The sequence below is a fragment of the Pseudophryne corroboree genome, chromosome 1, assembly GCF_028390025.1.
Source record: "Pseudophryne corroboree isolate aPseCor3 chromosome 1, aPseCor3.hap2, whole genome shotgun sequence".
In the NCBI taxonomy this organism is placed as follows: domain Eukaryota; kingdom Metazoa; phylum Chordata; class Amphibia; order Anura; family Myobatrachidae; genus Pseudophryne; species Pseudophryne corroboree.
Window position 1 is genome coordinate 205,562,219 of NC_086444.1, and position 13,967 is coordinate 205,576,185.

General features: G+C 46.7%; 1 protein-coding gene across 4 annotated transcripts in view; it reads left to right on the forward strand.

The window, feature by feature from the left end:
* Positions 1–13,967, forward strand: part of RHOBTB3 (Rho related BTB domain containing 3) — a 228,957-nt gene that overhangs the window by 188,617 nt on the left and 26,373 nt on the right. For all 4 annotated transcript variants that reach the window (XM_063964040.1, XM_063964042.1, XM_063964038.1 and 1 more), the window contains one exon: positions 5,961–6,134. In XM_063964040.1, coding sequence (XP_063820110.1) covers positions 5,961–6,134 — 174 coding nt within the window. The remainder of the gene's footprint in view (positions 1–5,960; positions 6,135–13,967) is intronic.

Below are 13,967 nucleotides of genomic sequence, written 5' to 3' on the forward strand. Positions count from 1 at the left end.
ATACCCATTGCTTATACGGGATGTAGTTATGTGACCGCCGGTCACAATACCGATGCCGGGATCCCGCCCCCTCACAATCCCGGCAGTAGGCATGCCGACTAACAGGGACTATTTCCACTCGGGGAGAGTGGGAATAAAACTTGTAGCGAGTGCAGAGAGCCCGCAAGGGGCTTTGTTGTGCTCACTCCCCCTGCCGGGCATTTAACAGCTGGGGACCCGGCGTCTATATGGAGACCGCCGGTCATGCGAACCCAACCCACTTGTACATGATATATGCAGAAGGTTAGTCTGTGATAAGATGGTTATCTTTTTCAAAGATGGCCCATCCTTTGCACCTCATGATACACACCTACCCTGTACCCTCGGGACTCGCCTCCGTCCTGTGCACACCGTGGTGCACACCTACTCTGTACCCTTTGGGCATGCCTTCACCCTGTGCACATCATAATGAACACCTGGGGATGGATGTAACAGAGTGCGAGAAGGCCGGAGCTCTGAGATAACAGTCAAACTCGTAAAAAAAAAATTTTTAAAGCAGCAATCATTTACAAGGCAAAACAAGGTTGGTTTTGCCTTGTAAATATTTGCTGCTTTAAAAAACGTACGAGTTCACATTCTGTTACATCTGGCCCTTACTTTCCAACTTCAGGACACTCCTCCAATCAGACTACATATCCACTCGGTGCACATCATGATGCACTGCTATTCTCCACCCTGTGCACATCGTGATGTGCACCTACTCTCCAACTTAAGGACATGCCTCCACCCTGTGCACATCGTGATTCGCACCTACTCTTTACCCACAGGACATGCCTTCACCTCATGAACATTATGACTCAAACCTTCTGTCCACCCTCAGGACACACCTCCACCCGATGTATCCATGATGCACACCACCAACCTTTGCACATCATGATGCATATCTACTCTCAGAATAAGCCTCCTTGCCTGGATGTACAGCTGTATAAATATCTGAAGTTGCACTCTGTGCAATTCTGTGATCCTCACACCAAACCACTGTATAACCCACCACTCTTCAACAGTATTTCATGTGGATAATTTATGTGGTTGAAGCTTTGTTATACATTGGGAAAAACCACCACAGGATCAGTACGAGATCCCGGCGGTCAGGAGATAGACGCCGGGATCCCAGCAGCGAGCGCAGCATGTCCCCTCATGGGCTCGCTGCACTTGCCACGGTTCGAGCCCGGTGGCATCCGGTTTCTATTCCCCTCCGGGTGGTGGCGTGGACCACCACCCAAGAGGGGTAACCAGCCGGCGGTCAGGACTCCGACCGCCGGTATTCAGCTGATGTCGGGATTCTGGTGTCTGTATCCTGACTGCCGGGATCACGACAGGCGGTCAATTGACTGCCTCCCACCACACCTACTGTAGCAATGTATCCAAATGCAACTGGAAGGCGCAAATCATGTACTATAAAATGTATGGCATACGACACAATCTCTGCCAGCTCAGTCCTTTGGATATGACCACTGCACCCCTTTGCAGAGTGTAGAATGCCCCTAAACTCTGCCCAGAATAATTTCTATTGGCTGATGCAAACTTCTTCTCCTCTGAAACGCTGCAATTTTACTCCATAAGTCTGTGCACTTAGCAATGATCTAGGTAAAAGGCGCAGCCTTACTAAAGAGGACTTTCTCTGTACTTGGGCAATGTTACACTTCATAAATGGGGTCCAAACTCTTGTTGGCATTTACGTGCATAACATTTTATGTACTGGTCAACGTTCTTACTCCGTATTGTAAATTAGCATTGTCTATAGAGCTGATTAATATGAAAATCTTGTAATTATACCCAGAGTGGTCAGTAAAGGTGATAAGCTAATTATCGATGGGCATGAAATCAACAGTTAGGAGCAAATCAAAGAAAAGAGCAATTTGCACCTTGGCAAAACTGCGCTGCACTGTAGGAGGGGCAGATTTATAATGTGTAGAGATTTACAGTTGGGAAGTGTGTAGCCTAATGTAATTCTAAATAAACACACTTTGCCTTGTATTTGCTCGTTACATGCAAAAGCAGAAAGTGTTTTCCCTGTATTCAAAGCATAGGTGTCTTTGCATCCCTTGCGTTGAAACATGGTTTGTGTGGTATAACATGTTGATTGTCATAATGTCAACATTCATCATGTAGACAGTGGTGAAATGTTGCATATCGTCATTTTAACGATGTTAACGTCATAACAGTCGAGATTGTGGTGTAGAGGTTATGGGGTATATGCAATTGCGGTCGAATTCGCGGCAATTATCGCCGTTTTTTAATTCGACCAAATTCGCCAGGTGAATCCCGGCAGGTGCCTGCCGGGATTCACCATATTCAATGAAAAACGGATTCGCCAGAATCGCGGGCGAAAATCGGCCGATTTGGCGGATTTTGCCGCGATTTAAAAAAACGGGAAAAAACGTGAAAAACCCGAAAAAAAAATGGCGTGGGGTCCCCCCTCCAAAGCATAACCAGCCTCGGGCTCTTTGAGCTGGTCCTGGTTCTAAAAATGCAGGGGAAAAATTGGCCAGGGATCCCCCGTATTTTTAAAACCAGCACCGGGCTCTGCGCCTGATGCTGGTGCCAAAAATACGGGGGACAAAAAGAGTAGGGGTCCCCCGTATTTTTAACACCAGCATCGGGCTCCACTAGCTGGACAGATAATGCCACAGCCGGGGGTCACTTTTATGCCGTGCCCTGCGGCCGTGGCATCAAAAATCCAACTAGTCACCCCTGGCCGGGGTACCCTGGGGGAGTGGGGACCCCTTCAATCAAGGGGTCCCCCCCCCCCCAGCCACCCAAGGGCCAGGGGTGAAGCCCGAGGCTGTCCCCCCCCATCCAATGGGCTGCGGATGGGAGGGCTGATAGCCTTTGTGATAAAAAAAAGATATTGTTTTTTCCATTAGTACTACAAGTCCCAGCAAGCCTCCCCCGCAAGCTGGTACTTGGAGAACCACAAGTACCAGCATGCGGGAGAAAAACGGGCCCGCTGGTACCTGTAGTACTACTGGGAAAAAAATACCCAAATAAAAATAGGACACACACACCTTGATAGTAAAACTTTATTTCATACACCGACACACACATACTTACCTATGTTGACACGCCGACTGCCACGGTCTCCGACGATCCGAGGGTACCTGTGAAAAAATGGTACTCACCTTCCAGCGTCCAGAGGTACATCCAGGTCCAGGGTATAATCCACGTACTTGGCAAAACAAAAAAACGAACACGATCCACCGGACTAATGAAAGGGGTCCAATGTTTTCACATTAGACTCCTTTCCCCGAATGCCGGGACATCACGTGACTCCTGTCACTGATGTCCCTTCAGCCAATCAGGAAGCGCTACTTCCGTGGCGCTCACCTGATTGGCTGAGCGCCGTCTGTACTCTGACAGCGCCTCGCAAAGCCGCTCCATTACTTTCAATGGTGGGAACTTTGCGGTAGCGGTGGGGTCACCCGCCGGTCTGCCGCTGACCGGCGGGTGACCTCACCGCTAGCCGCTAAGTTCCCACCATTGAATATAATGGAGGGAGCTGTGCGATGCGCTGTCTGAGTTCAGACAGCGATCAGCCAATCAGGTGAGCGCAACGAAGTTGCGCTTCCTGATTGGCTTATGAGACCTGTCAGTGACAGCTGTCACTGACAGGTCTCATTCGTGGAAAGGTGTCCCATGTGTCAGCATGGGACCCCTTTCAGTCCGTTTGGTCGGTTATTTGCGGTTTGTTTTTTTCTACAAGTACGTGGATTTATCTCTGGACCCTGGTTGAGGTGAGTATTTTGAACTTTTCTTTACAGGTATCCGTGGATTCTACATGGAGAAGAGGACCGATGTCGGCGTGTGAACATAGGTAAGTATCTGTGTCGGTAGTGTGAAATAAAGTTTTACTGTCGACGGTGTGTGTGTCCTGTTTTTATTTGGGTATTTTTTTCCCAGTAGTACTACAGGTACCAGCGGGCCCGTTTTTCTCCCGCATGCTGGTACTTGTGGTTCTCCAAGTACCAGCTTGCGGGGGAGGCTTGCTGGGACTTGTAGTACTAATGGAAAAAACAATATCTTTTTTTTATCACAAAGGCTATCAGCCCTCCCATCCGCAGCCCATTGGATGGGGGGGGACAGCCTCGGGCTTCACCCCTGGCCCTTGGGTGGCTGGGGGGGGGGGACCCCTTGATTGAAGGGGTCCCCACTCCCCCAGGGTACCCCGGCCAGGGGTGACTAGTTGGATATTTGATGCCACGGCCGCAGGGCACGGCATAAAAGTGACCCCCGGCTGTGGCATTATCTGTCCAGCTAGTGGAGCCCGATGCTGGTGTTAAAAATACGGGGGACCCCTACGCTTTTTGTCCCCCGTATTTTTGGCACCAGCATCAGGCGCAGAGCCCGGTGCTGGTTTTAAAAATACGGGGGATCCATGCCCAATTTTTCCCCGCATTTTTAGAACCAGGACCAGCTCAATGAGCCCGAGGCTGGTTATGCTTTGGAGGGGGGACCCCACGCCATTTTTTTTTCTGATTTTACCGTTCCAGCAATCAAAAAAAATTAAAATAAAAATAATATTTTAAAAAATATATAAATAATATTTGTGCCTCCCCCCCAAAAAAAAAAAATACCTAATCCCTTCTAATATAAATAGATCTGCTATTCCCAAAAAAAAAAACACAAAAAAAAACATGTTTAAATTTTTTTTATTTGTTTTCACCCTCCAAAGTGTGGCGGATTGAAAATGACGAATTTGCTGTCTAAAAGCACTGCTGTCGAATTTCCAAACTTGAATTGAATATGCTTTGGTCGAATTGCAGCACTTGTATCATTGCAGAAAAGTCGAATTTGCAAAAAGTCGAATTTCAAAAAGTCGAATTTTGAAAGTCCGTTTTTTGGTCGGAAAGCACTGGATTGCATAGGGGAATTGTTTTTTTTGGTCGAAAATGACCCGAAATTCGACAATTTCGGGAATTCGACCACAATTGCATATACCCCTATGAATGTTGCCATTGTCTGAGTCGACCTAATGACTACTTCCCGTTTCTTCCACCAGGAGCAAATAGCTCCTTGTTTTCTTCTGTTTTTGATTTGCTCCTATCTTTGAAAAAAGCCCAGACTCTCATACTTACTATTTGGTGCTGCAGTTTTATATTCTCCGGTGGGAAAAAAATGTTTAGAATGAAGTCTTTGCATAGTTTTTGGCAGAGGTTTCTCTCATTTTATTAAAAAGACATTTGCAAAGTTCCTTATGTCTTTATTTTGTCTTATAATTGAAGATGTGTATGTCAAAAGAACTGTCATCAATAGACCTCTTCCTCCTTATAGCAGAACAGCATGTTCCCCTTCCCAGCAATATGTTATTAAGGTCATTGCTCCACTGCACCTGAAGACATACGATGCTCCCTGGATGCTTGGAACATATATTAAAACTCCTGCAGATGTATATTGTGTATATGTTCTGTTGTGGCGACAAGCAGCATCTGCCAACATTTACATCATGTTTACTGCAGGCACCTGCAAGGGTGTCTTTGGTTTCCAGGCATGGGAATTCTGCATTTCTGCTAACTAAGGAGGGAAGCTGTTTATTGCCAGGATTTGTGTGATGAACTTATTTCATTACTGGCAGCTAACGTTCTAAGGACTGATGAACCTCACACTGCATTTGGACATTTTGATGTTAAACCTGGTGTCAAATTTTAGTCACTACAATTTGTACGATCACTTTTTTGTCATTTTCACTACACTGGTTATGATAAAGTGATGCTATAACATTTGTAGTGGATCTATCTTCGCTTTTGTAAGTTAAACCCAAAGTGTGGACTTCTCTAGTGAATAATCACATTTGATAAGAGACCCCCCAGAATGTTACTTTGTTCATCAGTTAAAGTCTAATTTTACAGTCTACAATATATTATGTGTGACATGAATGTATTACATATCACAACTGAGGAATTTGTTTTTTTGTATGATTGCAGATACTAAAATACCTGCGCATCGGGCTGTGCTGGTGGCCCGCTGTGATGTAATGGCTGCCATGTTTAGCGGAAGTTACATGGAAGCGAATTGTGTACTTATTCCAGTGTATGACCTATCCAGGGACACGTTCCTTGCTTTTCTGGAGTATATTTACAAAGATTCCTTCTACCCTGGTAAGATACGTTTTGTCTCGTTAACCAGGTTTTGAGGAAGTTATTGCTGTTCTAGAGACACATTCCATCTCTCGCCATTTATGCATATTAGTAATATATAATGTATATAACTCCCTACTTTAACTCCTTCAGGGATTAGGCAACATTCTGTTGAACAGTAACACATTTTCTGCAGCGGGGTACACTGGGGTTCCACAGGGGTAACATCGGGGTGTAGAGTTGGATCGTGATCCAAGGCACCAACAGGCTAAAAGCTTTGACTGTTCCCAGGATGCTTAGCGCTGCCTCCTCTATATCCCCGCCTCCAGGCACTAGAGCTCAGTTTGTAAGTTGGTGCCTGCAGTGCAGGCAGCTAACAGGGAAGGCTGCGCTGGGCAGCCCTGAAAAGATTTCAGCAGACAGAAGACTTCAAGGGCCGCAGCATAGGCACTTACAAGTGCTATATGTCATTCTGACACATCGTGCTGCAGCTCCCTCACCTCCCCCGGCGGCGCTGTATATTCCCGCGCCCTGGTTGCCGGGTACTTACAGTGGAGGGCTCCGGTTTCCACTAGGTCACACACAATTGCCGCTGCTCTCCGGGATCACGTGGCTGCATCAAATGAGAAGGTAAGAGGGTCCCCCAGGCGGGACGCACTGGAAATCGCGATCCAGCGCGGTCTTTAGGAGACGGACTGCGCGCGCTGGCATGGACACTGTGGCTGTACAGGGACCCCACTAGACCACCAGGGCAAGGGCACAGGTCGGATTACCTCATAATCCGTTTTGCTAAGGCCCGCAGTACCCGGTGGTGAAGTCCAGCAAGGGGATAAAGGCGGGTACTCACGGAGCGAAATTCTAAGCAATCTGACTAGATTGCTTAGAATATCAACATGATCGCTCCGTGTGTAGCCCCCTCAGCGATAGCGATGCGCGGCCCCGCACATCGCTATCGCTGCTGCTAGATTGGCCTGCATGCAGGCCAATCTAGCGGGTCGCTCACTTCACCCGCTGGGTGAAGTGAGCGGCCCCCCGTCTCCCCCCGCACGCACAGCACAGATCGCGCTGTGCTGAGCGGCGGGAGAGATGTGTGCTGAACGGTTCTCTCAGCACACATCTCTTCCTGCATCGGCCCGTCTATATGGGCCTTAAGGCTTTGACCTGTAGCCCCTCCCACAGCCCCAGGTGCCATTTACTGCTAATGTTTCCACAGCTCCAGGGTGGAAACATTAGCAGTAAATGGCACCTCTGTCTTCCTCACTCCCTGTCAGCGTTTGGCGCCGTTACACACATGCTGAGCTGACTTTGGGACTGCTGGGCAATGTCTCCTCTGTAAAGCCGTCTGCATCAGCGCTGACCATTTACAGGACACTTAAGTTTTCTACATGTCTTTTAGACAGTGTAAGTTAAGAGCAAGTGCATACGTTCAGGGCTATTTATATATATATATATATATATATATATATATACATCCAGTCTTTACTGTGCATTGTTATATCCATATACATATATAGCATTACTTTGTGGTGCAGTTACTTAGTATTGCTAGTCCAGTGCAGTTTTATTGTTGTTTGTAATAATTTCTGCATTGTACATGTGACTGTGTGTGTGCCAGTAGCTGCTGTGTGATTTCCTTTCCGTGTATCTCACATATACTGCTATCCCTATATTCTGTACCCTGAAGGGGGCTAAGTGCATCAGGGTTCTCATATAATATAGTGTTTTACAGGATATACTCGTGTGGTATTTTACTCTGTGTATTACAGTCACCATATACCTCTTAATTCCTCCGTGTGTGCTCTGCTTGCAGTCACACTATACAGGGGGATTTCTGCCAGGTACTTTGCCTGCTTATATTGTACTATTTTGCCCTACGGTTACGCTTTCATATAATATCAGCTAAACAGGGTGATAATTCTATGGCTGATCCTGCAACATGCAGTGCTACTGCAAAGGATGTCTCTGATCAGAATATTGCAGCTGAGGGTTCAGGTACTGGGGGTTTTATAACCCTCAGTCAGTCTACAGCAACGGGGGCGAATCATGACCCGCCATGGGCTACATTTTCTTATTTACAGACTACGCTGGTAACTAGAGGTGCGCCCCCTATGGGACCTCCTGTGCCATTACAGCCACATATTGGCCCTCATTCCGAGTTGTTCACTCGCTAGCTGCTTTTAGCAGCATTGCAAACGCTAGGCCGCCGCCCTCTCGGAGTGTATCTTACCTTAGCAGAATAGCGAACGAAACATTAGCAATACTGCTACTAAATAATTCTTTGCAGTTTCTGAGTAGCTCCAGACCTACTCCTAGATTGCGATCAGCTCGGTCCGTTTAGTTCCTAGTTTGACGTCACAATCACGCCCTGCGTTCGACCAGCCACTCCCCCGTTTCTCCAGCCACTCCTGCGTTTTTATCTGGCACGCCTGTGTTTTTTAGCACACTCCCTGGAAATGCCATGTTGCCGCCCAGAAACACCCACTTCCTGTCAATCACACTACGATCACTCGAGCGTTGAAAAAAACGTCGCTGGAGCTTGTGTAAATCTACTAAGTTTTGTGTTATAATAACTAAGCGCATGCGCGCTGCGTACCATGCGCATGCACATTTTCTACCTAATCGCTCCGTTGCGAAAAACTGCAACGAGCGAACAACTCGGAATGACCACCATTGTCCCTGCAGTTAATCCGCCATGGGCCAATGCTCTGTCCTCTCAGTTACAGCGATTAAATCAGTCTTTGGCTAAGCAAAATCATAACCCTCGCCCGCCTAAGACGAAGGGGTCATCTAAGCGGGCTATTACTTCCTCACAATCCACACATGTTTTAGATACTTCATCTGATGAAGATGGCGCATATACTGACCCCTCAGACACTGATGCAGATGCTTCTGGTGGGGAATATGACACAAGTGGATGTTCCTGACCTCTTGGAGGCTATCAGGCTGATTCTTCAAATTGATGATGATGAAGAACCTCCAGCAACCTCTAAGAAACCAGATAAGTTCAAGCGTCAGAAGGGTAATAAATTAGTTTTGCTCCACTCTGACCACTTAGTTGACATACGTCAGAAATCCTGGGAGTCTCCAGGAAAGAAATTCTCCCTGTCTAAAAAGATGCTAGGTCATTATCCCGCTGCAGAGTTAAGTAAAAATTGGGAAACACCGCCGCCAGTGGACTCACTCGCGCATCTGGTGGTGTCCTCTGCTCTGCCTGTCACTACCGTCACCTCTCTGAAGGAACTGACGGATAAGCGCGTGGAGGGTTGCTTGAAGGCTATTTACACTCTTGCTGGAGCTGTACACAGGCCTATTATTGCGGCCTCTTGGGCTGCTAAAGCTATTGAGGCCTGGGTTCAGGAATTTGAAGCGGAATTACCGTCTAATTTTCCTGATAATGCTAGACAGTGTCTTTCATACATTATTACAGCTTCTCATTATATTCAGGAGGCGTCATCTGATGCAGGTATCCTGGTGGCCAAAGCGTCTACTACGTCTATTCTGGCTCGCCGGATCCTCTGGTTGCGGTCATGGTCTGTAGCTCCTGACTCTAAAAAGACCTTGGAGATGATCCCTTTTAAGGGAAACATACTTTTTGGGGAAGACCTCAATAAGATTTTTGCTGACTTAGCATCCGCTAAGACTGCATACAGTATCTACCGAGTACTACACCTTCAGCACCGAAGGCTAAGAGTACTTACTTTCTTTCCTTTCAACCTCCAGGTAAAGCAAAGGGTCAGGCGTACCCGAAACAGGCTCGCACTTCCAAACCCCTGAGCTGCCCGTCAGCCTGCTTCCAAAACAGACAAAACAAAAAATTACCTGGCGCTTATATGGTCAACTATCCTGCTCGTTTTTTTCACCTTACATGAATAATATTAAAAATTATTGACACTGAGCTGCTCCCAAACGGTACTACTGAAATACCAAACTAAAAATAGAAGTGCAAAAAGGATATAAGGTATATCAGGAAGCGCTATAGTCAAAAGTAAAAATTTATTAGATAATAATCTAAAAACAATACAATAAGGTAGACATATGGTTCATAAACTATAGTAAATGCATCTCTCATAAGCGTCTCCAATATTATCCAGCCGGACCAAGACCCTTAATTGCAGTGTTCTTTATATTCGGGGATATAAGGTGCTTATATAAACCATGAGATCTTTAATGGACAGTGAGTGACCCGTTTGACATATAACTCCTTAGATCTTTATACTTATTGTCAGTCAAGCAGCAGCGTGAGGATTTTAGTGGCAGGCAAGCCAACATGAAGTCATTCCTCCGTTAATTAACGTTATATGATCACTGTGTGAATGGGCAGAGGGAGGGCGCCGTAGCGATGGTATCAGGCGCTGTGCTACACCTCAGTCCGACCAAGGCTGACAGTGTCCAGTTGTATGCTGTGCAGGACTAACGGGTCAATCTTACCGGACTTGTATTTCCCACACTCGCCGTAGAGTCTTTGCAATGGACTCACGTATCGGCGGCGGCTGTGTGCTGTCCGTAATCGGCTGTCCTTATATCAAGGCCGTGGATACAACTTGTCTGGATGGGGGTTTTTTTGGAGCTCCTTACGCGTTTCTCCACCCTTATCCCACGGCGGTTTCGTCAGAGGATATAACAACTGCCATACCTGGCTGTTTATTTAAACCTATACGGACCAAACAGAACTAATTGATTAATCCGAGCACCTGTTGTGTCAGCTACAGTAAAAATAAATACATATAAGAATCACGTCCACCTTTAAAAACACCCTTAATATAAACCAAAACGAGCAGAATAGTGACCTTTAAATTTTTATATCAAAAACAAAATACAATTTGTTTAATTTAATTTAAACACATATATATAATTCTAATAAATAATTCTCAATAAAAGCACTTGAAAATATCTTCTGCACTGATAGCATAATGGCAAGCATACAGAGCTAGCACACAATGAGACCCAAGTTCGAATCCCAATAGGATACCTCACACAATTTTATCGTTTGCTAGATAATAAATACTGTATTATGCCCCACATGATAATTAGCGGCATACAGCAAATTATATACAAAATTCATTAATAAAAACATCCTTATCAGTTCACACTAATAAATTCAATTTATATACTGTGCCTATATATAGCATAGTACTTTTTTCTCTCTCCTCCTACACTTCCCATTCATTTAATTACACTATACTTTAACCATAATTCAATTAATATTATACTAACTAATTGTCATATCTAGACCCTAACCTTTGGTGCAGAAAGATAATGCAAATCCAATAGATAGGAAAATAGGGATTACATTTCTATAAATATTATTTCTTATTTGGAGCTCTTTTATCTTATATTATTTAATTCAATATTTTCGTTAAGACCATCAGGAACCAATGTATCTAGAGTCAATATCCAGAATGCCTCTCTGGTACAGAGACGGCTATATCTGTTTTCAAAACAGACAAGCCTGCCGCATGACGGGGCGGGCCTCCCACTGGGGGATCCCAGGGTGGGAGGCCGACTTCTACGGTTTGCTCAGGTATGGTCACAGACCACTTTGGACGCCTAAGGGTAAGGTAAGTCGTCGCTCACAGATACGCCATCTCTTTCAAGAAACCTCCCCCTCGCCAGTTTTGCTTGACAAACGTCCCTACGGATCTGGTGAAAGCAAAAACTCCATCTGGTGGTGCAATCCCTCCTGGACACGGGAGTGATAGTGCAGGTGCCTCTGGCTCAGAGAGGCAGGGGGTACTATTCAACGCTGTTCCTAGTTCCGAAGCCGAATGGTTTTTCCCGGCCCATTCTCATCCTCAAGTCTTTGAACAAGTTTGTGAAAGTTTCCAAATTCCGTATAGAAACTCTTCGCTCTATTGTTCTGGCTTTGGAGCCCAAGGACTATATGATATCCCTGGACATACAGGATGCTTACCTGGATATACCTATTGCAGTGTCGCATCAGCAATACCTGCGGTTTGCTATTGGCAACCTCCATTTTCAATTCAAGACCTTACCTTTTGGTCTGACCACGGCTCCGAGAATTTTTACGAAGGTCACTGCGGTCATGACGGCTCTACTCCGCCGTCAAGGTATCAGGATTCTGCCATATCTGGATGACTTGTTGATCCTGGTGAACTCTCCAGGGGTTCTCCTCTGTCATCTGGAACTGACAGTCTAATTCCTGCACGCCCATGGGTGGCTCATCAACTGGAAGAAATCTTCCCTGGTCCCTGCTCAGAGTATGGTGCACCTGGAAGCACTATTGGACACCCGACAATCAGCGGTTGTTTTTGTCTCCGGAGTTGGTCCTGAAACTTCAGGACAAGATAAGATGCTTCCTCTCTCGCCCACGTGTGTCGATACACGGCGATGCAAGTACTAGGCCTCATGGCGTCTGCTTTCGACATGGTGGAGTGTGCTCAATTTCATTCCCACCCTCTGCAGAAGTTGATACTCTCCGAGTGGGACGGCCGGCCTCACCGGATCAGGACTCACATGGTCTCCTTGACTCCGGAGGTCCGCCTGTCACTGAGCTGGTGGCTACAGGACCAGCAATTGAGCAGGGGTCGTCTCTTCTGGATCTCAAACTGGGTCCTTCTGACGACGGATGCCAGTCTGTGGGGCTGGGCCGCGGTGTTGAAGCAACACTCTCTTCAGGGTCGGTGAACCAGGGAGGAATCTCTCCTCCCGATAAACATTCTAGAATTGCGGGCAGTGTTCAATGCATTGACTCTAGCCCTGCCTCTGATACAGAACAGACTTGTTCAAGTACAGTCAGACAATGCCACCACGGTGGCGTACATAAATCATCGAGGCGGCACTCGAAGCCACATGGCAATGATGGAAGTATCAAAAATCCTTTGTTGGGCGGAACGCCATCTGCCAGCCATATCTGCTGTGTTCATAACGGGAGTCCTCAACTGGGAAGCGGACTTCCTCAGTCGTCAGAACGTATGCGCCGGAGAGTGGAGTCTTCATCCGGAAGTCTTTCAACTCCTAGTGGACAAGTGGGGCCTACCAGATGTAGACCTAATGGCGTCTCGACACAATCACAAGGTTCCGGTCTTCGGAGCAAGGACAAGGGATCCTCAAGCAGCGTTCGTGGACGCACTGGCAATTCCATGGAACTTTCGGCTGCCGTACGTGTTCCCTCCGGTGTCAATTCTGACCAGGGTGATAAGGAAGTTCAAGCAAGAAGGAGGAATACTACTTCTAATCGCTCCGGCATGGCCCAGACTGCATTGGTTCTCAGACCTGCAGGGTCTCTCGATAGTGTCCTCTTCTACTTCCGCAATGCCCAGACCTCCTCGTTCAGGGCCCTTGTGTCTGCCAGGATTTGGCCCGGCTGGCTTTGACGGCGTGGCTCTTGAGGCTTCCATACTGCGGGCCAAGGGATTTTCTGAGGCGGTCATTCAAACTATGTTAAAGGCCCGTAAACCGGCGTCTGCTCAGATTTATCATAGGGTCTGGAATTCTTACTTCGCCTGGTGTGCGACTAACCATTATGACGCATACAAGTTCAGTACTGCCAATCTTTTGGCTTTCCTGCAACAGGGCCTGGACTTAGGCCTTCGTCTGGCCTCCCTCAAGGTTCATATTTCTGCCTTGTCGATATGGTTTCAGAGAAAAATTGCGACTCTGCCTGATGATTCACTCAGGGTGTTTTACGGATTCAACCTCCCTATGTCCCGCCTGTGGCTCCTTGGGATTTGTCGGTTGTTCTGGACGCCTTGCAAGAGTCTCCGTTTGAACCTCTTGAGTCTGTGGACCTTAAGTGGGTTACGCTTAAGGTCTTGTTCTTGCTGGCTTAGAACTATTCCTGGTTATCTGCCTAAGGTGGTGTTGTCTTTCCACCTTAACCAGGAGATTGTGGTT